Below are 27,911 nucleotides of genomic sequence, written 5' to 3'. Positions count from 1 at the left end.
CAATATACATACATGGCTCATATATGTATATATATTTCATATGGCCATTTATAAGTCAACAATTTAAAACACTCACCAAAATCCCTTCTCATAGTTCATTAAGTAAACCATTACCTTTCATATGATACTACTAACCATAAAAATAAATGGTTGCATATAAAAAAAATGCCAGGAGGGTGGGCATTCTTGCAGAGCTGGTGGTCTCCTCACTTACAAAGTAAAATAAAGGTTTTCCAAATTAGGATCATCTCATCCTGATATTTCTGCACATATCGAACAGTCCTGATCGAGGTTCTCCTGGAATATTAACAGGGTACTAGGTTTTTTTCACATGGCAGATTTACGTAGGGATGTTGCGTTCATGTGAATTTCTGGATGAATATATCTGCCTTCCCTTAATGAATTTGCCAAGTGTAATGAAATTTTTTGTGTGTGTGTGTGTAAAAGGCAGAGGGAAATGGTAAGAAGAAAGGGAAAGAGTTGCTTTGAATCCTAATGCGACTTTTCCTCAATTTATTTACATATATATATAATATATATTTATTATATTTATATATGTATAATATATATGTGTATATGTGTGTGTGTATGTGTGTGTGTATATATATATACACCAGTTCACCCATGCATCACCACCATAATCCCTTGTGATCTTAAACTCTCTCATTTTGATCCCCCTCCTTCCTTTCTCTCTTGCAGAAAGTCTCTGATTTATAGTTGTCAGTTTATTCATTGTTTTGCTTTGTAATTTTTTGTTACTATGTTTTTCCCTAATGCATTATTTGGAGCCCCTATAATCCCCTAAGTGAAACCATCCAATATTTTTCTTTTTTCTTCTGACTTACTTCACTGAGCATAATCCCTTTTACCGCCATTATGTAACTTTTATGAATATTCTTTCCAACTCTCATACCTAATTGTTCAGATTCTAGAGCTACTTCTATACCTGGAATGGGTTATGTCCACTGTGAAAGAATAATATAGCACTACAGTGCTGCAACTAAAGGGACTAAGCACTGATGTGTATCTTAACTTGCTCTGTTCATTTTTTCATTTATTGGAACCTTCAAGGAAGAAGTTGTTATTTTTTAAAAAAGGTTATTTATTTATGCATACAGAACTGGGGTACAGGCCAGGGGTTCAGGAGCGGTGAGAGTATTCACCAGAGACAGAGTGGGGAGCAGAACAGGCTGACTTATGAAGTACACTGCTGAGGGGAGCAGCGGGTGGTCAGGAGAGGTCTGCTGTGCCATTGGATCACCTCCAGGGCTTGGGATGGAACTCATGCTGAAATGGCTTTAGCTTCTTAAAGCTGCACTTTAACCTGCTGTGCCACCTGGGAGGGCCAGAAGTTATGTTTTAACCCCAAAAGAAACTCCTTCAGCAAATTGTTTAGAAAAGTTACATAAACTACTGTATTTTTGCTGACTTCTAGAAATTTCTAAATGACAAATATTTCTTCTTGTTATTACATGGGATGAAAAGATACTAAAATGCTTTTTAACATAATACTCTTCATATAATAGGTAAACAAATCAACGTACTGGAAATTAATAAACTAATGCCACTACCCAGGTTTTAAAAACCATAGAGTGTTTTCAATAGAGGTAGGTCAGGTCAAATCACAAGAGCTAAACTGAGGTCACTGCTATAAGGTAATATGAAGTCTTGGTCACAAGAGCTGCTTATGACCATGTTTGATCCTCAGCAGCTATTCAACATTGTGGCAATCCTTACTTTCTATGTAAGTGTTAGAGCATCTCCCTAAAGTTCTTCCAGTTATAATTCTTTCACTGAATCAAAGCAGTAGTCCCTAACAATGCTTTCGAATTTGAACTCCAGGAATGTGCTTTTATCCATGTAGACAGCAATAAAGTGATTATATTTAACTCTCTTCTGGGAAAATTCTTTTTGTTCAAGCTCAGATTTTGCACAGATAGAAGAAAATTTCCAGCTATATAACCCTGGCATCAAATGCAATGCTGTTGTAAAATAAGGATTATTTTATCTTTATTTCATTTATTCACTAAATAAATGTTTGTACATGTGCCTAGTATTAAAGGATTTTCTCCTCTAAAGAGGCTGACTATTCTGTCAGGAGTACAAAAACTCCCATTTCCTGTTGCCAGCAATTATATAAGGAACTTTCACAGTTGCACATTTCCACATTTATCAGGTCTAGATTTATCATATGGTTGGTGCTTAAAGAGATTAGTGATTTATTCAGACACACCTGTTCAGTGCGTACAACTTCGAGAGCATCTATCACTCCTTTTGCCTTGGACATAGTTATCAGCCCTGGTTTGTCACTCCACCTGCTTTTTAAATTACACTTGTATATACTATTAAAGAACGTCTCAGAATCGTTCTCTCTCTCACACACACACACAGACACACACACATGCACACACACATGCACACATATGCACACAGTATCTTCTTCCTGGTCACATTCAATACCACTAGGGTCTTTGCTTTGTTGAAAAACCATGCTATTCAACTACCTCTGCTATTTTAACATATTCCAAAGACACCATCCCAAAATTTTATTTACTATTCTACTTCGCTCACTCACTCATTTATTCATTCATTCATTAATTCCGTTTGAACATTATACTTATTTTAGTCCCTATCTGTCTCCTTACAGGATCTTGCTCCTCTCAATTACTTCAGTATTTCTCTATATGGGGGGGAGAGGAAGACTTTTTCTGTGTTTTTATATGGTGCAGACTTCCAGCTGTTTAGAGAAATAAAGGTTTAGTTTTACTCAGTTTCTTCCTAATCTACTATTCTCTCTCTCTCTCCACTCATTGAAATGTCAATTGTACAGCCTCATCTGTCTCCACCGTCCCCATTCCAAGTACTGTTTGGGACCTTATCTCCAACTCTTTAGAACTGCTTTGCCATTATGAAAGTTTCTCTTATGAACTGAAAGACTGCTTTCAAACCAGAATTCCCTGCTTTTTTAGGAGTACCTCAGAATATTTGCTCTTTTCTGGAGTATCCAGTCCAGTTACCCCTTCAAAGACACTTTCCTGTGTTCTGTCTTTTGCAATGTTTGTCACATGTCAGCATATACTACCTAGATTTTGGTAATTTTGGCTCCTCTTCCAGGTATTTTTTTTTTCTCTGTGAAATCGACTGTCTCCAGGAGCACATGGCGCTGCCAATGCTAGTGACTCCTAGTTTGCAGCTTTCTTCTAGACCTGGCCTCTCCTATCTTTCTATATTATCAATTATTTTTATTAAATTGAGGTTGCATTCATTTATATCACTGTTATATATAACATTGTTTACCGTATAGGTTTGTACCTCTTCAGATATATGTCATAATATTCATAACTTCATTTCTTTTCTTTAAATTACTCTCACCTTATTGTAATGTTAGACACTTGGTCCTCTTAAGAATGCTATTTTCCCATAGTCTTTTTCACCTCTATTACAAACCTTTCTTCTCACCAATACCAATTCCCCCTATATTCTTCTACCAAGAACTTTAAGATTCATCGTCACCTCTGCATTAGTAACTAGCAACTCTCTTTCTTTCTCTTCTGAAGCCCAAACAGGTTACATGTTTGTCTGTGTATTCTCTTTCTCCCTAAAACAGAGGTAAGCAATTTCCACTTGATTACAGTCACATTTACTTGAATACTTGGAAACTTGGTTATATTTTTTTACCACCAAAAATAAAGAACTAATAATAGTACTCTAGTACTATTTTTTAATACTCTCTTTTTCTCCTTTCTTTTACATACTCAGTGTTAACATTCTCTGTTAACAGGTATATTGCTTTACCAGTCCCAGACACATATTCCAGGGTTACCACTACCTTTACCTGTGCTCTTAAAGCAAGTATTAAAAACACAGATCCCTGTGGTGCAATGGGTTAAAGCACAGCACTGAGAATCTAAAGCCACTTCAGCATGAGTTTGATTCCTGCCCTGGAGGTGATCCACATTGTGCTGCAGACCTCTCCTGACCTGTGACCCACCCGCTGCTCCCCTCAGCAGTGTACTTCACCAGTCAGCCTGTTCTGCTCCCCACTCTGTCTCTGGTGAATCTTCTTACCATCCATGCACCTCTGGCCTGTACCCCAGTACTGTATGCATAAATAAGGCTTTTTTAAAAACACACACACAAACAGATCTATTGTGATTAAGTCTTTTAAATGAATTACCATGTACTCTGTAAATCCATATTAAGATTTCAATGTAGAAGGGAACTTTGGACCAAGAACAAACAAACAAAAAAATGTATACAGATAACCATCTTCAAACTTTTTGAAGGAAAAAGTATTTCTCTCATTGATTACACTTTGAATTGAGGTGTCTACTCTTGAATAAAGCAATATTCTGCTTTCTCCAGCACAGTGTAATTGTTTCTTGACTATTCTTATTTATGGTTGTCTAGGATACCTCACTTAGTGCCATCTATAAACTTACTTTTATTATCCACTTCCTGCCCTGAAGGCTGGAACAAGACTCCATATCCAGAAGCCCTGGAAAAGAGCACTCAGCAGCATGACCCAACTAGTTTGTGAACAGTAATTTATAAAGTAACTCATCAAGACTAACACTGGAAGCAAAAGCTCTGAAACCATGTAAGGGAATCTTTCCTGCTAAAGATAACTTCCACTTTCAGTGGAATGACTACTAGTCCCTCCTACTGAGAAAAAGAAATAATGGGTCACTGAAGCACAATCAAACTAAACTGGTAGCCAAAATAGTTGTCTACAAGACAGCATGATTACCACAGTGATGAATGTATACACTTTCTTTCCTTTTGTGTTTCCTGTTCTACCTTTTGAAAGACCATCTCTGTGCATGACTAAAGTAGGACTGTTTGACAGTGTGGTGGTTCCTTTGGGTTGATTCTAACCATCTCACTGTGGTTACCCCTTGGTAGATCTGAATCTACAGGAACTTAAACTTTCTTCTAGAGGAAAACACTGAATATCAAGTGAGTAGTTAAAAAAAAAAATTCTGATCCTAAACAAAGTGACTGTCATTTATTCTATCAATAGTTGTTAAGGACTGTGTGACTAAAAGCAGATGTTCAAGGCTATAAATGGGTTCTCCCAAAGTCACTTGTGTTACCACTCAACTTCCCTGCCTTTTCCATTTGATGGAACAAACAATAGGATTTTACCATCTGGTAAGCTAAATTTAAAACTAATTCAATTTCACCTTATGATTCCTTTATATGACTGCCTATATAGTTTACATACACAGTTGAAGCTTAAGACATAAACTTAAGGCGAAAGGGTCAAGAAGAAATAAAGTTTGCCAAGAGGTCAATAGAACTGGAAATAAGCAGTTTTCTATATGGTGATTCAAAAGTTTACCTAGTAAATCTCAACAGAAGCAATAGCTAAGTGCTGCTAGAGAAGGACCAACCTTTGCTCTTATCCATACTAACTGACCATACCTCCCCTCTGAGTTGCCACTCTCTAGTTTAAAAAAAAAAAGAGCCTTTTCCACGTGCCGGGAGAAAGCTGGCCAAATAGTAAGGAGTATTTCTTAAGTATTTTAAGAACATGGTATATGTTCAACACTCAAATACTGAATAAATGAAAGAATAAATGAATGAATTCTAGACACCACAGAAGACTTGGAAAGCTATCTATATTGTTACATTAAAAACTTAAGATTATATACTAAAAATAGACATTTCACTTGATTTTAAAAAAAAAAACCTGTTGGCTTATATTATTGTTTTAAAACCATTTAGGGGAAGAAAAAATATTCCTCCAAACAAAGTATGATGAAGGAACATTGGTTTATTTTCTAATTTTAAAAATACTTTAAATCAAATTAAACATAGAATGTTTCAGAATGTTTTATTAACTAGAACATTTAGTTTAACTAGTTTAATTACTACTCTTTGGAAATTACTATGATCAGTGGGAACTCCTGTGTTTGGTCTTTGTGTGGGAATGCCCTGAGCAGAACGCCCACATTGCAGGGAACTGAACACTAGCTCCAAAGTTTGCCAAGAGGTCAAGAGAACTGGTAATCAGCAGTTCTCTAGATGGTGATTCAAGAGTTTGCCTAGTAAATCCCTTCAACAGAAGCAATAGCTAAATGCTGCTGGATAAGGGCCAACCTTTGCTTTTATCCTAAGTCAATACAGGCAGATGGTTTTGTTGCTCAGTAAATAGTAAACTAATATCCTTCTGGAGTAAAAATTCCTGGAGAGAATAGGCTGTTGTATTTCCATTCAGCCCTTGTAGTTCATACTCAAACTCTTCCACATAGCATGTATGAGGTCAGGTTATTGAACAAACAGAAGAATTGTGTCTGACTTTACAAATCAGAAAGTTGAAAAAGATATCCAATGACCCAAAACATGGGGCAAAGAAACTGAATTCTCAATTCCATCCAATTTCAGACTCATTCAGGTGGCAGAGGAAATGGATTTAGTGAAATGCGAGACCTAAGTTTCGTTACCACTCTATAAAAGATTATGGAAATAGGGCCCTCCCTGGTGGCACAACGGGTTAAAGTGCAGCACTAAGAAGGTAAAGCCACTTCAGCATGAGTTTGATCCCCACCCTGGAGATGACCCACATAGTTGGGCAGACCTCTCCTAACCTGTGACCCACCCGCTGCTCCCCTCAGCAGTGTAGTTCACCAGTCAGCCAGTTCTGCTCCCCACTATCTCTGGTGAATCCTCTCACTGCCCCTGTACCTCTGGCCTGTACCCAAGTTCTGCATACAAAAATAAATAAATCTTTTTTTTAAAGGTTATGGAAATAGCTTTCACAAAGTCTATGCTTCGGAAGTTCTTCCAAAGGAACAAAATATATAGTGATTAAAAAAATTCATATGTATTCCTATAATAACTTGCATTTGGAGTCCATGCTGAGTCTACCAATTAAACAGGAAACTGCAGCTCTCTACTGTCAAATTATAGATCTGTTTCTTGGCTCACAGAGTAAGGAAACTCCTAAAAACTATAACAGGTGATATGACAAATATTTTTAAATAACTGCTATTTACTGTGTATGGCAAACAGATTTAACCTTCTTTAATGTGGCTTTCTTCAATAATAAGCCCATCTGGAACAAAAAATTAAAACTTATAATTTATTTCCCAACTATATGGGGTAGCCAACTTCTAAGACTAGAAGACTGATCTTTTAAAAATGATTCCTTAAAAATTTGAGTATTCATCTATAAAAACCAAACAAAGGATCCAATGAGGCCTGACCCTTGAAAGCAGACATAGATCTATGATTGTCATGGGAGGCATGGAGGAAAAAGCCAGGGAGAGTAGAACAGGGAGAGGAGTATATGTAGTGTTGTGGAGCACTGTGGGCACTCTAGTGGTGGGAAAACTGTGGGGATTGTGTCTGAGGTGAGAAACCCTACATAGTGAAAAAATAATCAAGGTTGTAAAAAAATTGGATAAAAATGGAGTGTTAACATATTTTAGAAATAACAGATATTAGAAAACCTCAGAACAATCTTAAGACTCCCCTCCCTTAATTTCTAAGAAGTCTGAGCCTAACTAAAACTCCAAGAAAATAGGGTTCTCTAATCCCCATGTCTTTTTAAAAGCCTCTGTTAATTACTGAGGTGTGATGTGTAAATTAGGTAGTACCATCTACTTACACAGCACACTCCTGGAGCATGTAAGCAATTACAGGGTCAGTGCCTCTCTTGATTAAGAGCAGATGACTTTAAGAGGAAGAGAAATCAAATTACACAGCATGGTAAAAAGAAATGAGAAAAAACACCATTCCACAAAGATACCCATACAGAAAAGAAGGGGAAAAACAGGAGTAATTTAGATGGGAGGTAGGGGGTAGCAAGACAAATGCAAAAAAGAAAGGAAGCCATGCCAAGGGAAAATGTATGTGTGGGAAGAGAAAGGAAAAAAGCAGGGCAAGTGGAAACTATATATCCTGGTCTTAAGAAAAAAGAAAAAAAGAAAAGCAAATATTTTATTTAATAGTTTAAAGAAGGAAAGAAAAACTGTAAAATAAGTTTGGAACAAACATATTGCACCATTCGAAAGCTTAATCGAAGCAATTGTTGCTATTTTTAAGTGAGTCTTAGGTATACTGCAATAGAAGTATAAATTGGGAATGTAATGCTCATAGGAAATTGTATTAAGAAGTTATTATAGCAATTTGCATCCTCAATATAAGTGTTCCACAATTCGACTAGAAGAACTTAAGGAAATTCTTGTTCAAACAGGAAAGCTACAATATAAAAGTTTCCCACTGGTAGCAATGAGCTGGATGAATTTTGATTGAAAATAATGAATGAAAATCTGGGTTTGATCCTACAGGCAATAAAAACAAAGGAGGTACTTTGGTTTCTTTAGACACAAACTATTTATGAAGAATTAGAGAAACAACTCAACTAGAAGATAACACAAGAATGAAATTAAGGGCTAAAATACATGGTCCAAATAATAAAAGCTAAGGGAGATATATAAAGTTAAGCAAATAAGCCAGAGTTATAAAGAAAAAAAATTAATGTTAAAAAAAAAAAAGAAAACTGAGTTGGTTAGAATTGAAGACAGAGAAATCAACATTCCTAATACTACTTAGTTACACTGATACTCTAATACTAGGTTATAGGAATTCAAAATGTTTTTTTCCAACAAAAATTTATTGTGCGTATACTGTACTATATATTAGATCCAAACATTTTTTTGTAATTATCCACTTGATAGGGACAATGTTGGGTAGAAAATGGGCTCTCAGTCAACCTGCTTTGTTTGGATCATAATCTTGTTTTTCCATCACTCGGAGGCTGAATTTGAACAGGTTACTGAATACCTCCTTAATATTATGGTCTATTGAAGGCAGATTATAATACTAGTAATACTTAAGAGTTATTGTGAAGATTAAAAGAGTTAATATGTGTAAAGCATTTGAAATAATGCTAGCACATAATCAAAATTAAAATAACTATTACTGTAATTATTCCTTTAATGTTCCTACAACTTATCTGCTCTTTCATTTTTAGTTAGTCTGATATTTCCTACTAGCTACTGTTCAACTTCCAAAACTAGCTGAATATATGAGCTATATTCCCAGTTTCTATTCTTCACTTTTGATTCATTTCTCAAAAACATTCTGGTTTCTTCCCTAACCACTTCACTGAAGGTGAACTTGGTGAGGTCACATTAAAGACTTCAACATTGCCATATCCAGTTGAACTCATTGATACTTATCTTACTAAACCACAGTCTACAATTCAAAATGGATTATTTTTTTTAATTCTCTAGATATTCTTGGTTTCCATGACCATCTGATCATCTTTTTTGTCTAGTCTTTCTTTATATATTGTTGTCTACTATATTTTACATCCCTTTTCCTCTTTTCATCCCCCAAGTTTCCATCTTTCAAGTATTCCCCCTTTTCTTTACATGCCTTTCTTGTGATTTTAACTCATCTGAATTTTGTCTTTTAAATCTTCATCCATAGCTGTGAGGCATGTGTTATTGGGACTCCCACAGTTGCTGAAAGCTCAGCATTTCTGAACTTAAATTCATTTCATCACCCTCGATCTACTTACTGCTCAACCTGTATTCCTGACATGTTAATGGACCCACTGTCTGTCCAACTATCAAACTAGGAATCTTGAAGTAATAAATCTGCCTCTCTCCATCTGCCACATTCACTCATCATTAATACAATTCAGCTCTATCACCATACTTTTTCTCCCTCTTTTCTACCATTGCTCTAGTCCAATTATCTCTTGAGTAATTTGGAACAACAGTTTCAAAATGGGTCTCCTACCTCCAAATTGTCCCCTGCAAGTCACCATTCATGAAGGTGGCAACGTGATCAATCTAAAATGGAAATTCAATGATGTTAATACCTGCCTAAATCCCATCTACCTCAAAGACTAGCTATCGCTTACAGGAAAAAATCCCAAACCTTTGATGCAGCTAGACAATTTTCTATACATTATATCTATTTTTATCTCCACTTTCACTACAGCCACAATGATAAGTATGGTTAAATATGTGAGTGTAATGTGTGTGTAATTATACATATTTGTATACATATAACACCTCCTCAATGTAATATTACCATTCCAATTTTAGAGACTAAGTATTATTAGAAATGACTTGCCTGTAGTCATCAAATTCAGAAAGGTAAAGTTCATTACTTAATCCAAATCTATTCTATTCGCTAATGGAATTTTCTTTGAGGACAAGGTCCACATCATTCCCTTTTTTGAAACTATAGCATCTTGCACATTAAGTGGTAATGTCTCTAAATAAAATATTAAACTGAATTGACTTTAAACAAAGAAAAGAAAAATTATAGCGTAATAACTGTAAAAGGTCATCTTGTCACTAACTTAAGAAGGATAAATTTTTCTCTTTATATGTACTGAAATTAAGATATTAAAGTATAATACTCATATTATTAAAAGTAACTTCAGATTATTTTCACTTTTAAATTGCCTTTTATTCTAATGTCATTTTACCTTTAGAGCAGCCAACATAAGGAAAGTTTAAATATTTTCATTAACAACTTTTTTGCTATAGGATAGAGTGTATGTAGTTATATGTTGTATGGACCTGTGTCTACATATATAAACAGACAGATATAGGTCAGACACAGCAATAGAGTTGGAAAAGCTTAAAGTATTTTTAAGTTTAAAAATAGATGATTTTTTTAAAAAATTAGATAATTTCAATAGTATTCAGGAAATGCATTCCTTAGGCAAAATGAAAGCAAAGTACCAAAAGGATAACCTGAAACTCTGAGACTCGTCAAAGAATTTCAACAATTATTCAGCTGTGTGGCTAATCTGTATTCTGGGTTGTAACAAATAAAAATTCAAATAACATATTTGCAAATGGTTTAAGAAAAAATAAAATTAAAATAGAAACATCTACAAATCATTATCACAACTATAAGCTGTGGCTCTTCAATAATTCCACGTGAAGCAGTTTCACACCACTGGGCTAGGATAAAACATGCTCCACTGGCATTTTGAGCTGCCAAAATAGCCATTTGCAATTAAAAATTAAAACTGGCATCACTTCTTTGCAAGCAGTTATCAAAAGGTTTCTGGCTATCTTCCTTGTTTATAGTGTTTCTTATATCAATAGTTCACTTCATTTAAAAATATTATTTTTATGTTTTACTTCTCTTAGGATATAGTATTCCCAATACTAATATTTTAATATTTAACACTTTGCAATATTTCTAATTGTAATGTGATCTTCAAATGCTTTATAACATTATTTAATTTCCTGAACATAGATTTATTTGAAGGGTATAGAGCATTTTATGTTACTATATAGTTACATGGCACAAAGTATAGCTTGTATAGACTCTCTACATTAAAGAGAGATGATTTTTTTTAAGGTCTGCAGGAACAAAAATAAAATGCATTTATTTCTATAGACATTGCCTGAATTCAAAATAGAATCTTACATAAATAATAAAGTCATTTATTAGGCCTAATTGAATCCTCACACTGAGAGTGGCCAATAGAATAAAATTCCACCTTCTACCCGGAAACCAGTAAGTATACTTTGGAGAAGTGGGGTATCAGTAAGTAAATCAATCTGTATGCATGGACTATCTTTTTGTGCCAGTCACTGTTCTAGGCACTGGAGATACAGCAGAGAGTATGATAGAGAGCCCTTGCCTTGAAAGAATTGGGTGTAACAGACAATAAACAGATTCCCCTCTACCCCTCTATCTGTTCTACTTATCTCCTTAGATAGAACACCTTGGTCACCATGTGGTATACAGACCTCACTAGAGTTAGCAGTTAAGTTAAAATGACTAATTTAGGAAGTGGTCCTGCAACTCAGGGTTGAGGAAGATTCATATCATTTATTGCAAACACTTCTCCTCTATAAGATAGTATTTTAGACTATCCACAGTATCCTTCACCAACTTGAATGGATCACAGACACTACTGTGACATTTTAAGAGAAACAGATTCAGAGATCCCAAAGGGTGAAATGATTTATTTCAAGTTACAGAGCTAATTCGTGGGAAATTTGGGAATAAAGCAGTAGTTTCCTACTTCTAACTCCATACTTATTTCCCTAAATGAATCACTAATATCTTCTAAAAAAAAAAATACTTGACAATTCCTTCAACTTTGTCTCCCTATGAAGACTTCAAGGAAAGGAGGCTTTGCTTGGCTTCAAAGGATAAAGTATATATTTAGCACTAAGCAAACATATATTGAAGTTCTGCTAGATACAGGGCACTTTGCTATATGCTTGGGACAAAAATAAGCAGATTTTCTGTGTGGGAAGTTCACCCTCTTGTGGGGACAACAGATCAAATAATCCACAATGACAACACAATGGGGCAAGCACCATTAAAATGACATTCCCAGAATGCCACTGGAACCAAAAACAGGGACACCTAAATCATTCTGGAGGTAAGAAGGGGGATGCGTCTGAGAGGAATTGATGCTTGAATTCTGTTTTGAATAAACAGTAGAAATGGATAGTCAGGGTGCAAGGCATAGGAAGTGTCCAGAAACCAACATGAGCAAACACATGGTGGCCATACATGGAATGAAATGGGGCGGTTCAGTCAGACTGGGTGCATGGTTAGAAATGAGGCAAGAAAGATGAGCAGCAGCCATGTCACGAAGGGTCTTGTGATCTATTCCAAGGAACTCAAGAGGTTAACTTACACTGTTGTCTTATCCTTCCCAATTCTTGACCACTCCTCAATCCACTTACATCACATTTATAAGCCTCATGAATCCACTGAAGCTGCAATTGCAAAAGTCAGTAGTGACCTCCTTCATGCCCAGTCTAATTAAGTTTAACATACTTTTTCTAGGTTTTTCTGCAGCACTAGAAAACAGTTAACCACACCTTTATGCTGCATACATCTTCTTTCCTTTGATTTTATGAAAATAAGGTCTGCTGCATCTTTCCTTGGCTTTTTAGTTATTTTGTCATGTTAATCCAAGTTTTTCTGCAGGCTCTTCACCATCCACAGCTTGATGATGATGTCTCCCAGACTCTCACCTCTACCATGCAATATCCTCATTGTACTCTGCATTTCCAGGCTATCTCAATGGTCCTCTTCACTGATTTAACAAACACTGACAGAGGCTTCCAAATATAAGTATCTAATCTAGATATCTAGATTAAGTTCTAAACATTTAAGTGGATTCATTCATTAAACAATTATCTTAATGAATGCTCGCTCCCTAACTGCCAGAGATGATTCTGATTGTGAACCCAAGAAACAACTGGAAAAGTGGAAGTGTGTCTAGGTCAATAATGTTTTCTTACTACCTACAAGCTCCACCTAGATGTATTATAACACTTATGAAGTGCAAATCTGAACATATATTGCTTTGAAAGTTTGCCACTAACCCTTTTCCCTGGATATTAATGCTTACATTCCCCAGACCACCCCAGTCAAAATCACTCTTCTCATACTGATGGGAAACAAATTCTGCCAACCTACCTCATTAATATATTTTTAATTAATCTACTCCTCCTCCACACATCATCTCTCATCTATCATGGCACACAAGAGTCATTCACAGAATTAATTTATGCTTAAAAGAATACAAGAGTGAAAGAAAAAGTTGGGTAGATGGTATCATTTTCTATTTTTTACAAGCTATATTGACTCCATGTTATACTTCTGGCTCATTATCCAACCAATGAAAGCCAGATCTTCCACCAAAATTTGTATTTAAATTGCAACATTCCTCTGATCATCACCATTCAATGACCATTATTACAAGATGAAGACTTAATTCCATGGTTAGGATCTGAGAATATCCAGTCAGGGATGTGTGTTTTTTGACCTGCCCTCTTTTCTTATGACTATCTTTGTCCTGCAATTATTAATATGTATCAGTACCCAGAATGACTGTATTGATTTACAATTCCCTAACTTTGCCCAAGAAAATATTATTCATTCACCCTTGCTTTTTGTACTTGAAAATTAACTCATTTTGTCAAAACTGAGTTCATGCCTCACTACTTCATTGAGGTCTGTGCTTGCTTTTCTACCTTAATTTCCACTTCCTTCTTCCTTTAACTTTGTGTTTACTTCTGTGATAGTATCAACACATTGTCTCACACTTGATCATAAACCTACAGCCAGCCATCCCATTTTGCAGTCCTTTCCCTCCCTAGAATGGAGGCCTTTACCTTATTAATTCAAAAATTCACATTGTAGAAACTCAAATGTTGCAGATGGATAAATGAATGAATAAATGAGTAGATAATGAAGTATCACAGAGAGTTTAGAAAGGGGAACTGATTTTAAGAAAAATTCTATGGTGTCACACCAAAGCTAAGAGACTGAAAACAGAAGCTAGGTGATTAAGCAGGAGAGTCTTTCAAATAATCCAATGGAAAGACATTGAGAAACAGAGAAGGATAGCGTTGTAGCAAAGGAGAGAAGAGAAGTGAAAATCTTTAAAGTGAACACAAAGGATTTAACAATCATTTGGATGACCAATGTGAGCAAGGAGATTGAAGTGTCAAAAATGACTTCCAGCTTCCTACTTCTTGTGACATGATTGTGTTTATAGTTTAAAATATCTAAAAATTCTGATCCATGGCATTATACTAGGCAAAGCTACCCTGGACAAACTGATGAGTTACATGCATCTGCCACACTCTTTCCTGTACTCTTTCTCTGAACCACAGTTGTTGCCCCTACAAAATTTTATCTATAGAACCTCATCAAGTGTTCCTCTATTACCACCATTATTCTTCCGATTTTTTCCTTAAAAGGGGTGGGGGATTAAGAGTGAACAATTCTCAAAGAAATGTGTCATTTGGAATCGCTCATCTAGTAAACTAAAGAACAGCCAAAGACAGGAATCAATACTGCCTGATAAATCCTAAAGAACTATAAGAACAAGCACTATTAATCTTCACCAATTTATAAAGATTGGATGAATATATCTTAAGTAGATTAACTGTTGCTCTTGCCAGTTATCTCATCAATAAGCTAGAAACACTTAAGATCACATTTTATACCATGATAATAATGATTTTTTTTGCTTATTTATCAGAAATGTGTATCTGGAACATAACCTTAAATGTACTTTTCTTGCTTCTTGGCAGTGTAAACACAGGTCGACCTAGTAAATCCATCCCTAAAGTACCTCATTAATCACAGTGCACTTGCTCTTGGCAAGAATCTTAATGTGCCACAAAAACAGTTATTAAAGTAAGATTTGGGGATTCCCAGGATGGCAGGAAATTAGTTAGTTTCACTGCTCTAGAAATCATTTTCTTATCATTTCCTTTAATATTAAGGGTCCTGTTAGCTGAAAATAACTTTCCTTTTTAAATTTAATACATAAAGTACAGCTATGTTAAAGTTCATTTAAAAACCATAAGCATTTTCATTTAAAAACCTACGACCCAGCAATCCCACTCCTAGGTATCTACCCAAAAGACACAAAAGCACTGATTGAAAAAGATACTTGTACCCTCATGTTTATTGCTGCTTTATTTACAATTGGAAAAACATGGAAGCAGCCCAAATGCCCAAAAGTAGATGACTGGATTAGAAAGATGTGGTACATATATACAATGGAATATTACTCAGCAACCAAAAAAGAGAAACACATGTCTTTTGCAGCAACTTGGATGGAGCTGGAAAAGATCATGCTTAGTGAGATAAACCAGAAAGAGAAAGAAAAATACTGGATGGTTTTACTCATAGCAGAAGTATAATGGACCAGGCAGGAAAATAACAAAAATAATGAACAACCATATACCAGAGACATTTTGCGGGGGTGGAGTGGGGAATGGGATCAAAAACAGGGGTGGGGGGGTGGGGGGTGGAAGGCAAGTGCATGGGATTATGGTGATGGCACAGGGGTGACTTGGTGATGGGAAACCCGCGGGGATTACAACTGAGATGGAAAAAAATGTACAAAATGATGTAAAAATAAACTGTTGTGAAATAAAAATAAATAAATAAATAAATAAATAAACCATAAGGATCAGCTGACCCCCAGGATCAGCTACAGTTGTGAAGAATCCTCTCAGATGATATTATCCAGTCCCTCTTTGAGCTTCTGTGGATCTAGCACCCCTATCTCATTGCTGCAGCATTACAGTTTCAGAGTCCAGAGGTATATAATACATCACTTCAGTTAAGCACATCCTGATAACTGTATGATTTATTTTGTATTTACCACTAAAGACATCGATAAATTATAATCTGGAGAATTATTGAAACCCCAAACTCTTGAAAAATTTTAAGATTCTGTAAGGTCACAAAAACTTGTTAAACACCAACCTACTGGTAAAATACCTACTTTATAGAAAGTCTTTGTTCGTGTAAAAGGAAAACACAGGAGGTACAAAGTAGGAACACAAACCAATTATGTCTCTAATCTGTCATGAATACACAATGCATAATTTACCAAAAATTAAAGACTATAAGTGGTATAAATTGTAAACCCAAAGCTATGACTATTCTGAACAAACTCTTCTAAAATATACATATCTCCATACAGTGTATATTCTGCTGCCACACATATTAGTGTTAAATATTTCAGTAGATCCAGACTGGGCAGAATAATATATCAGGCTGATTAGATAATAGAAGTAATTATAAAGATACTCAGGGGGATGCACAGGAACAGTGTCAGTAGTGTTTCGCTTCATCTATCATTTATTACAGCAACCACATACAAATCAACGTGAATCTCTCATAACTGAATAATAAAAGTTAAACTTTTTGCAAAAGCAGTATTGTAAGACAACGTTCTCCCTGTGTACACTGTAAGACGGAAAGTTGGCTGGAACATTCTACCTAATGCTACATGTTCACATCAATCTGAGACTGTAAAATTTTCCAGACACCAGAGCCCCGCAGATTGTAGACTCTACCAATTTCCTGACTCCTACAGTGGTCAAATTCCAGGTTCACCTATTTACAAATCAACCACTTCTTTCATGGTATTAAAAAAAAAAAAAGTCAGGTGAGAGCTGTTTGGATAGCATGCCTCATTTAAAAAGAAACCTAACTCACGTGTTTAAAACCTACTTACTAGGAAACAAGGAATGTGTCAGTAAGTGCTCGCTACTTCCTCTACAGGTCTCCCAAGGCTGACGTATTTATATTTTATTTGAACGTAAAAAGGCAGAATAAAAGAACTCAAAAGACAAAAGTGAGAAGAAAAAACCGTAACTCTGACGGGGCATAACGGCATAAAACATAAACTTAAAATGCCCAGATTAACCTGTCTCTAACAAGGGACTCAATCAATGGACGTTGTGGGAAAAACAGTAGTAAACTTTAAAGCCACTGAAAGGTTTTTAATGCCTAAGGGGAAAATAAACATTTGCTTCCAATCATTTTCTCATTAAGCATTCTCGGCTAGATGGCGAAGGCTTACTTAACACACACACACACTTTGACTCAGCGCCACAAATGCCTACTTAACCCACTGCCTGATCTCAGTCCCAGGCGGCCCATCCGCGGGTTTGCCACTGCACTAGAGCCGCGCCGCTACACCCCAGACACCCCGCTGGCTTCAGTCTATACGCCCGAGCGTCGCCTCTCCCGGCCCTGCGCGTTAAAGACCTTGGCCACCTTCGTGGCAGGAAAGGCTTCGTGCACGGGCAGATTTTCCGTTGTTGGTGGCTGGGGTTGGTGGCGAGGCATGTTTCCGGGCACTCGCAAAGCCTAGTCGCTCACCCCAGCAAGAAGCAGCTTCCTCAGCTCCGCCCCCAAAACCTAGTACCCCGCGGTCTGCTCCCGCTCTCTCCACCCAGTCCTAGCTCTCCAGCACCTCCGAGCCTCCTCAGGGCAAGCTCCGTTGCCTCACGCCGGCGCCCGTGTCCCTTTGCATTTCCCAGCTCCCGGGCGCCCCATTTGGTTAAAGTTTACATATCTCGGGACCTAATCACTCCCAATTATCCGCACTGCCTGTGTCCCACGACTGTCCCGCTCTCGCCCGCGGTGCCTGAAGCTGCCCCGCAGCACGTTTGGCGAGCTTGGGGCGAAGATTCAATCTGGGGAGCTGGGAGAGGGGGAGCTGTGGGAGGTAGAAAGCTCTTGGAGGAAGACCAAAAACACGTGCAAAGAAATAAAAGCCACCACGTGTGCGCGCGCGAGTGTGTGTGTGTGTGTGTGTGCACGCTCAGGCCCGGTCAAGGAAAGGGCGCTGAGCGAGAGCCGGGGGGCCCGTCACACCGGCTCCTGGGGCGGGCGTGGCTAGGGGTCTACGGGGTCGCGGGTACTCACACGAACGCGTGGTAGACGAACGCCCAGCCGCGGGGTCTCTCCAGCACGTTGTACAGGTAGTTCTGCAGCCGCCGGTACTTGACGTTGCGCCGACAGCTCTGGCTACTGGTGTAAGAGAGCGGTTTCCCCAGCAGGCTCATCCGGGCCCCCTGCTTGCCCCGGCGGCTCTCCCTCAAGCCGCCGCCGCCGCTGCCGCCACCGCCGAGCGCGGCCGCGCGGGTGCCCAGCAGCAGCAGGCCGTCGCCCCTGGCGGCCGCCGAGTTCAGCAGCACCCTGCCCCGGCCCGACTCCACATCCTTCATGCCGCTGGCCAGGCGCCCCCCGCCCGCCTCCGCCGCGCCGCTCTTCACCCAGAGCCCGGCGGCGCCGCCCTCCTCTCCTCCCGCGTGGTGGCGGGGCATGGCATCACCACGGGCACGGCGAAGGGGGCGCCAGTGCCTGCGGCGGGGGCAGCGGCCTCATGCGCGCCGGCGGGTGTCTAAGAGGAAGCCGCGGCTGACGGGACGCCCGCCGCCCGCGACCTAGGAGCCGGGGGCGGGAAGCAGGCGAGCGGCAAACCTCCGGGGATTCGGGGCGGGGGTGGGGGGACCCCCCGGGTGTGCGGAGGAGGCACAGGAGTCCCAATTTCTGGCTGCCTTCAGCTTCGAAAGCGAAATCGGGACCTGTTAGGGACGTCACTTTGAGAGGGTTTCTCTCGCTCCCTCTTATTTCCGCGGCTACGGCTCCCTCCGCGCGAAGTGCCCCTGGTTGGGGCGGGGGAGCGCCGAGCGCTCAGAGGCGCGCTCCTACGCGCGCACACCCAGTCCCCCGCTCCCCCTCGCTTCTCCCCCTCCGCTCTCCACGCCCAGGCTGCGTCTGCCCTCCGCCCCCGGAGGGGACCCGAGGCGCGAGTTTGGTTCGGCTCTCCCTGGGGCTGGGAAGCTGTCCGGAAGGTTAGTCAGCCTGGAGCCGACCCGAGACACGGGGGATGCGGCGCTCTCCCGCCGCTATGCTGCCGGGCCGGGTCCTGCCATCCTTCCGCGAAGGGTGTGAGCGGCACGGCCCTGCCCTGCTTTTCAGGTACCAACCAGCCCCCAAGCGGGGGCGCGGGCCGACGCTCCAGGTAGTGGCGCTTGGGTTCCCACGCAGCTGGCGAGTCTTGTGCAGGTCAGCGTGCAGACCCTCTGAGCGCGACCGCCACACTGGCGAGGCTGGGGGGACCCGGCAGCTCTCGCGACTCACTTCAGCTTGCGGGCTGTGACTTTCCATCCCAGCATCAGACAGCAAGCCCGCGAGCAACTGGACATCTTCCCACTCGGGGGTGGAGTGTGGGGAGGGCGTGAAAGTCCAAAGGGGACCTTCCACGGTCAAGGAGCACCCTCCTGACAGCCGCGCGAAGCCTGGGCGAACGAACCGGATTCACTCAGTCAAGAAATTTCCATTTAAGTCCGAGAAAGTCATAAAACTGTGAAGTCTCAGCAGTGGCGGTGGTGGCTGCCAGTGTCTGGGAGAAAAATCCTAGAGGGTTGGAGCGCTTAGGACACTGGCTTCTCCCCGCCCCCTCCCCAGCTGTAAATTATGCGGCAAATAACTTGTTGCTAGTTAGCACTGACTATTTCTCCTGTCACTTCTGACAACTCCTGGTGGCCTCTGGCCTTAAGCAGTATTTTATTGTAAAGCACAAGCAGTCCGACTTCACTGTCAGAAACAGGAAACTGAAAGAACGCCAGACTTGCGAACTTCTAACGGAGTGGGTCCCCTCTCAATTGCCCCCCAGTATGAAAGAAAACTGAAAGAACTAAGCTTCCACTTAGTTCTTAGCCATGACGCATCTTTGCAAGGTGGTGATCCCACGTGCTCTTTTCCTTACAGAAGACTAAAACCAGGACAGTACTAAGGCAAAATTCTTATTTCAGCTCTCTCAGCTCTTAACTCCCTCCCGTGCATACACCCACGCCCTAGGCAGCTCCTTTTGGCAGAAGCTCCATTTAAGTGCTTTACTTTTACTTTTTGTATCGCTAGTTGTTCTCAAGAAGCATCCTCTCCGGTTCCTCGTCACCTGTAAGAACTTGCATCCCTGCCTCCTTTCCCCCTTGCCTCTGGGTAACTGGTGCTAGCTCCTAGCCCTAGCCGCTGATGCAGCTGGAACGTTTGCCACAAGACTGCTCCACCAAGCAGTGGCTCCCAGAGTCACTCTCGCTTTCCCCTAATACACTTCACACCCACGCAGTGTGGAGGTGCGAGAGAGATTGCTCTGTGCCCTGCTATTCGCAGCAGATGAAGAAAGCGCCCTGGAGCAAACTCTCCAATCCTAGAGCTGCGCGGAGATCCAGGTTGAGCTCAAGGGCGGATGGGGAGGGGGATGTTTGCTGTTGCTATATTTATGCTTCCCCGCGGAGTTTCTGTGCAGGGACTTTCAGGGTGAAAGACCTAAAACGGAAAACGACTCCCGTGCACGCGTGAAACTTGCTTTTTCTGCAGGCAAAAAACAAACAAACAAACAAACAAACAAACAAAAAACTATTTAATTTTCACCTAGAGGTTTTCCTTATTGCAAACCAGCACGACTGGATAGGTGAGGTCACTTCCACCTCCTCAGTGCTGCTGGGCCCAGCTTGCATGCAGAAAGTCTTGGGAAGACAGGATACGGACTTGTTTTCTGGGAAGAAAACCAGCTTTTAATTTTCCAATAATACTGTCCTGAGTGTAGGATTAATATTAGTGTCATCGTAATGTTGATTATGCAAATGACACGACACTTTAAAAAAATCAGATGTGGCAATCAGCAGCGTTTAAAGCTGGGAAGGACTTTTGGGGTCATCTCTTCTACAGTAACCTCCAATTAGAAAGCTAACCCAGTGGAGACCTGCCTAAGAGTTCACACAGGTCGTGTTTTTGGGATACTAGGAAGCCTGCAATCTCCTGTCAGTTCAGTCTCCCACACCGCAGTGCGCATGTCCAACAAAGTGTGCACAAAGGAGCACATGGTTTTATTTCAGTTGTCTCTGCCTACTACCACTGGGAAAGTGGCTTTTACCTGCCTGCAAATTCTAACCATTCTGCCCTTGCAAGCTTGGGGAAGAAGAACCAGCAGAGACTGCATGGTCTCTCCCACCAGTTCTCTATAAGTACCTCGCTAACATCCCTCTAAAGGCAAGAATTAACTGTGGGGAAAACAGTGTTGTGATTAAGTTTTGTTGTCGTGCCTTTGAATACATATGTTGCTAGGAAACTGCCTTTTATTCTTTTTGCTGAAATACTGGAATCTAAACATCAGAGGAGAAGGTAGGCATACTTGGAAGAGTAGACTAGCATAGTCTCATTTTCTGTGGATAATAATTGCATTAGAGCATCATAAAGACGTATAAAAGGCAAAGGATAACCACCCTTTTCAAAGACAAATTATACTGCTTAGTATAGAGCATTATACTATTGACTAGCCCTCTATATGTTTTGGAGATTTCTACCATTCTCTGCACATTTTGTAAGATACCTAACTGAAATTTATGATGTTGGAAACTTTTATTCTCTAAAGTCAACATGGAAATGGCTTCAACTGAAAATAGTTACTAGAAATATTTTAGTGTTTTCTATTCCATTAAATTTTTCTTCTGAAGGATACTCTAAAACAGAAATATTGAAAATTCTATATAAGAGGCCATAAAAGACATTTAAGGCAGAATAACTAGATCTGAGCTGGCTTCCAGAATGTCAGAAATTCCATTATGTTCCCCTTTTCCTTCTCTATGCCTCCCCATTTTCACATAGTCTTACTACCTCACCACAGCTTCCCACTAACTTATGTTCATGGTTCTTAACTAATGAGTGATATGACAATTTTCAGTGATATTAATGCACTTTGTTCTATTGTGAGATTCCTAGGTCAACCAGAATGGAAATGGTAAATGGAATCCTCTAACCACTGAGCAAAAAGGAAATTTCCAGATGAAGAAATGGTAATTTGTTCTTAGCTGCTCTTCCGTGAATTGCCCAAGGCTCAACTCTTTGATGGGTATAAACCTAGAATAGAATTGAAGTCTCTTGAATACAATGTTGTCAAGCTTGTACCACCCTTTTTGGTTAGCTCTCAATTACCACCTATCAAGCCATAAAGAAAATCAATAAGGGTGGCAACTATCATTGTGTTTGTAAGACATCTTATTAGAACCACTAGTTCAGTAAAAATATTTCTCTCGTCTTACTATTTTTAATGTATCATTATTGTACTCAGTCAGTCAAGAATTCCTATATGTAAGGGATGTGAACTTGAGCTCCTCAAGATGTTTCTGCATAAAGCAGAAACTGGCCAAGAACCCAGGGCAACATCAAAGATCAAGCTTGGTTAGATTACATGAAGACTCTAAAACAGTAGGGATCCCAGTTCTGTCCCACACAATGAAGGAGGAGGCATGACCCCTATCAGAAGAAATTCTGTTCCAAGAATGCAGAAAGCTCAAAAGTATGAGTTTATATGGATGCAAAGAAAGGCTGATAAGGGAGCAGATACTGGGGAAAGGACTCAAAATATTTATCATTTTCATTTCAACTATTATCAGTATTATTTCTCTAGGAATTACTGAAGTAACGTGCTGATCACCATTCTCAGAGAAAATAACTGTAAATGGGTACTGGGTGCTAGACACTGTAATTTGCAATAATTATTTCATTTGATTTTTGATAATAACTTCATAAGCAGATACTAAAATCATACTCAGTTTATAGGGGAAGAAATTGAAGTACTGACAAAGTAAACAATGTTTCAAAACTTTTTTTTTTAAAGATTTACTTATTTATACAGAACTGGGGTACAGGCCAGAGATCCGGAGGGTGAGAGGATTCACCGGACACAGAGTGGGGAGCAGAACAGGCAGATCAACGCAGTACACTGCTGAGGGGAGCAGCGGGCCGGTCAGGAGAGGTCTGCCATGCCATGTGGTCACCTCTGGGGCAGGCAGGCATCGAACTCATGCGGAAGTGGCTTTAGCTTCTTAGTGCAGTGCTTTAACCCGCTGCGCCACCAGGGAGGGCCCTGTTTCAAAACTTTTAAGTACTTATACAATACTCACATATATGGATGTTGAAAGCAAAAATAAAGCTCCCCCCCCATTAAAACAAAACCACATTTTAACTACTAAATATATATTAACTTTTGAAATAAAAAGCTAAGCCAAGTTTTGTGTATCAATAATCATCAGATTTTCTCTTTCCAAAAGAAAAATATCGCAAAGTTTCTATTAGTTGTTTAAAGTAGAATTTGTGATATTACTTTAGACATAGAAATGAGTCCTGTTCATTTTTTTTTCCCAGCAGAAGTAAAGGCTTCTCTGTATAGATACTTTTATTGTATTGAAAATCTTAAAACATTCCCAAGTCTTAGTGTCAGTTTCTTGAAATGACATTTACATTTTGCTCTCCCTAACACTCCATTTAATTTTATTCATAGAACCCAGTTCACTGTATTTGGCTACACCTGATTTCATTTTTTTCTGACATACTGGTATGACAGCACTACTCTCTTTCAACCAACTACTTAAACACTTCTTTCTGGAAGTAACTTGAATATAGTTCTTTGATCTTGATTGAACTATATATTTAGAAACTGTGTTTGTTAAGCAGTTTCAATAAGGAGAATCTCTCCTTTGAGTACTAGAAAATTCCATTATAATTCTGTGCCCCCTAGTGGTACTGACATTTTACCATAACTTTTTCTAAGAGGACTAAGAAACATTCTTAAGGAAGCTCCCCAAACCTATTCACTCCCTCAAGGAGCAGTAATCAATCATCAGCTGCTGTTCAGTACAATAGTTTTGATTTTTAGCATGTTGATGGACCAATGAGGGAGAAGAATCAGCAAGTAATTATAAACTGCCAATGAGTTCACAGAGATTTGCTCAGGATGTTATATAGTAAGCTACAGAGGGTTTCATAAAAAATCTAATATTAGCTGTCTTAAGGAATAGCTGGACTTGAGTGAAGACTTGAGGGCAGGGTATTCACAAGAGAAAACATTAGAGAAAATGTGAAGTCTTGAGAACTAATCATGCATTTGTTACACATACACCTCTTTGAAGAAGCCATTTTCCTTTGAAGGACCCTTCTGGGCCCTTTAATGTAGCCATCTTGAATTACAAATTTCAGTATGCCCTAAATCATACTTCCTGAGCAGGAGAGCTACTGGGAACTCTGGGTAGAGCTAAATGGCCAGATGAAACCATATAACACAGAAGGCAGGAAGACATGTGGCTCTACCTTACCTCTCTGGTATTTACTTGCATTCAAAGACTTGAGGGGACTTAAGAGGAAACACATGGAAGGGAGACATGTAGAGACACTTGAAGAGTCCATGGGTGAGACATGGGAGTCTGACCCTGGTCCTTGACAGAGAAAATGGCAGTTACTGTCCTGACACATCTTCTTCTCTCTCTCCTTCTGTCTCAGATCTTTGGGACTTCCTAGCCCCTCTCTGTGGTTCCCTGCCAGAGACACCTTAGACTCGTGACAAGTTTCTGGGCCTCATGGGCTCAGCTTTGCATTTAACCTGTTTGACATTTTTGCTCATGAGGGCAGGGGCAATTTTAAGATATATATTGGGAAACTATTATTTTTAACCCTTTTCTCTCTATAAACACTATAATTCTACTAAATATCTTACACATTAAAAATGTATCCCCTTTGGTGTTGTGCATACAAATGGCTGAATCCCTTTCAGAGTGTGCATACCTTAGCAGTTTGGGATCATACCTTAACAGTTTGGGGTCCCTTTGTGCCCCATGGTCATATACTTACACTTGGAGTAGCTGATTCTGATAGAGTCCAGTGTGCCCTTAAGAAGCACACTGAAGGAGGGAGGAGACACAAAGCAAGGGCCCCATAGCTAAGGGACTCTGCAAGAAGTTTAGATTTTATCCTGACTTGAGAATGGAGACTGTGGGTGAAAGTTAAATATAAAACTCTGTTTATTACTATTTACAATTTCAAAAAGAGCTTTGATAGCTATTCATTTTAATGTAAGCAAAATGTGGGTTGAACATCTGATTGGCATACATATTTCCAAGGCTCAGTGATGAAAGTTATCTAAGTTGGAGGCTTGAGCGCTACCAAAAGGCAGGTGCCACGTCGTCCCCAGTTGTCATTAGGGAGTGTCTGGGTGGATGTCAAGTCCTTGACTTGAGTAGGATAGAACATCTGGAGCCGCCATCTCAGAAAGGGGAAGATACTGAGTTTGATTTACTTATTTATGCATTCAGAACTGGGGTACAGGCCAGAGTTGCAGGGGTGGTGAGAGGATTCACCAGAGACAGAGTGGAGAGCAGAACAGTCCGACTGACAAAAGTACACTGCTGAGGGGAGCAGCGGGCGGGTCAGAAGAGGTTTGCTGCACCATGTGGATCACCTCATCACCTTGGGGTGGGGATGGAACACATGCTGAAGTGGCTTTAACTTCTTAGTGCTGTGCTTTAACCCGTTGCACCACCAGGGAGGGCCTGAGTTTGATTTTGTATTGAATCTGGTATGTCTGTTGAGATAGCCCCATGGAAATGTGCGTTTGGGTAGATGAATCTGCAGCTGAAAAGGGGTGCTAGCCAGGAGTCAAAATCTGAGAATTGTCAGCATCTACATGGTGGATGAGAGTGGTAGGTTTAGGAGCAGATTACTTGGAAAAATATGTAGTTGGTTTAACAAGAAAGGAGACTGATGATTCAACCTCAGTGAACATGAACACTTAGGGTAGGAGATGGAAGAAAAAGAAAAGGAGACTGAAATGGAGAAAAGTCAGTAACTAGCAAGGACCATGACCACAATAGCCAACACAAAAGCTTTAAAAAGGATATGCTGGGGAGAGATCAAAGGAGATAAAGATTTGTATTTGTCAACAAGTAGGTAATTTGAGGAAGTGTTTCTATTTATTTGTTTTTTGGCAGAAATGTAGTAGAAATCAGGTGAGAGAGGGAAGAAAAAGAATTCAAAGATAAGGAAGTGGAAATAATTCTGAAGGGTAGGAAAGAGGTAGCAATTCGCAGAGGATTTGGGTGTGAAGAAAGATCCAAACAAAATGGTATTGATTCACCATCCCTCTCACAAGGCCTATAGCTAAATCTAAGCTGTATTTGGAGAACTAGGCTGCAATCTGGATTTACAATATTTCCCTCAGGCCCTAATTGTGAGGTCTAACACAATTTGGACAACTATTGGTTTTAGAAGTTGAGTTTGGAAACTTTATAGCATTTTTTAATAAAAAATATTTTTTATTTCTTACATTTCAGAAAAAGATCAATTTAATAATATACTTTTTGTGCTTAGTTTTATCTGGAAAGAAGGTGCATGTTGTATAAAGGTATATTTATATGCCTTTGACTTTATTTATATTAAAGGACTGAGGATCATCCAGGAAAAACCACAAGAAAAAGAAAGCCAATATCTTAAATATTTGACACAGATTTCAAGCAATACTGCTGAGGGTTATAGAAGAATATCGAGAATTCTTCTGACAGTGAAGAAATTGGCAGGACTGGTGGCATTCAGGTTCCTGGAGTTTTAACAAGAAATACATTTCTCTCTCTCTCTCTCTGGTGAACATCCTAAGTAAAAGTATATTAATAGAAAGGCTATTAAAATTATTTCCAGGGCCTGGGCCCTTCCTGGTGGCTCAAGGTGGTGCAACAAGTAGGACACATCACTGCAAGCTAGCCAAAGTCACGTCAGTGCGAGATCATATCCCTATTCCAAAGGCGACCCACATGGTGCAGCAGGCCTTTCCTGTATCACCCAGTGTTCCCCTTAACAGTATATTTCAGTACATCTGCCTGATATGCTCCCCACTCTGTCTCTGGTGAGTCTTCTCACTGCCCCTGAACCTCTGGCCTGTATCCTAGTTCTGGGTGTATAAGCAAGGACTTCTTTTAATTATATATATATATTTCCTGGGGCCTCCCTGGTGGTGCAGGGGTTAAAGACACAGTACTATCGAGTTATCATCACCTGCCACTGCAACATGAGTTCCTTCCTGCCAGCCAGAAAGGTGACCCACATACTGCAGCAGACCTCATCTGTCTCCCAACTTCTCCCCTCAGCAGTGTATTTCAGAAGATCTTCCTGTTCTGTTCCCCACTCTGTCTCTGAATCCTCTCCCTGCCTACACTCCAGTTCTTGTTTGCATAAATAAATAATTTTTAAAAATAAAATCATTTCCCTAAAACAGTGACTTACAGATTAGTATTCTTTGCTTGGGTACTTAGAGCAATGCTTCTTGCTAGATAGGCATCAAAATGTCAGACCCATGATGCACCGGGGGAGGCCAATGACAAAATTGTGGGTCTGGTGTCAGGAGGCTGGCCATCCTGACACCTGCAACACTGTGCTGGCATCTTCTGAGTTATGGAGAGAGTTAGAATTGAAACTACTGCCACAAAGACACACCAGGTCTTGTATAGGAATCTTGAAAGTAAAGCAGTTAATTTGTGTGAAAAGCAAGTATCCTGAAAAACATAGGGAAAATGGGATTGCAACCAAGTTGTTTTGTTTTGTTTTGTAACTTATTGTGTACAATTTTGATGAGATTCAATTTAAGGTCAATGAAACAGAGTACAACTTGGCATATTTTCAAAATTTTGGGGTTTGTTTTTCAATGTTAATTTCTCTGTGAAATTGAAGCATATTAAAATATAAGAGGGACAAAGTTGAACATTATTTTAGATAGGGAAAAGATATTTCCTGATGTGGAT

The 27,911-nt window shown here is 39.7% G+C and overlaps 1 protein-coding gene across 3 annotated transcripts in view; it reads right to left on the bottom strand.

The window, feature by feature from the left end:
- The window catches only part of KCNQ5 (potassium channel, voltage gated KQT-like subfamily Q, member 5), a 460,478-nt gene extending 441,470 nt beyond the window's left edge, over positions 1-19,008 (bottom strand). For all 3 annotated transcript variants that reach the window (XM_004673622.2, XM_012722138.1, XM_004673623.2), the window contains exon 1: positions 18,211-19,008. In XM_004673622.2, coding sequence (XP_004673679.2) covers positions 18,211-18,611 — 401 coding nt within the window. In that variant the 5' untranslated portion in view covers positions 18,612-19,008. The remainder of the gene's footprint in view (positions 1-18,210) is intronic.
- Positions 19,009-27,911: the final 8,903 nt, after the last annotated feature.

Source organism: Condylura cristata, unplaced genomic scaffold, assembly GCF_000260355.1.
Source record: "Condylura cristata isolate star-nosed mole 26May11 unplaced genomic scaffold, ConCri1.0 scaffold00001, whole genome shotgun sequence".
NCBI classification, from domain to species: Eukaryota; Metazoa; Chordata; class Mammalia; order Eulipotyphla; family Talpidae; genus Condylura; species Condylura cristata.
This window is presented reverse-complemented; position numbering and strand designations above follow the sequence as displayed.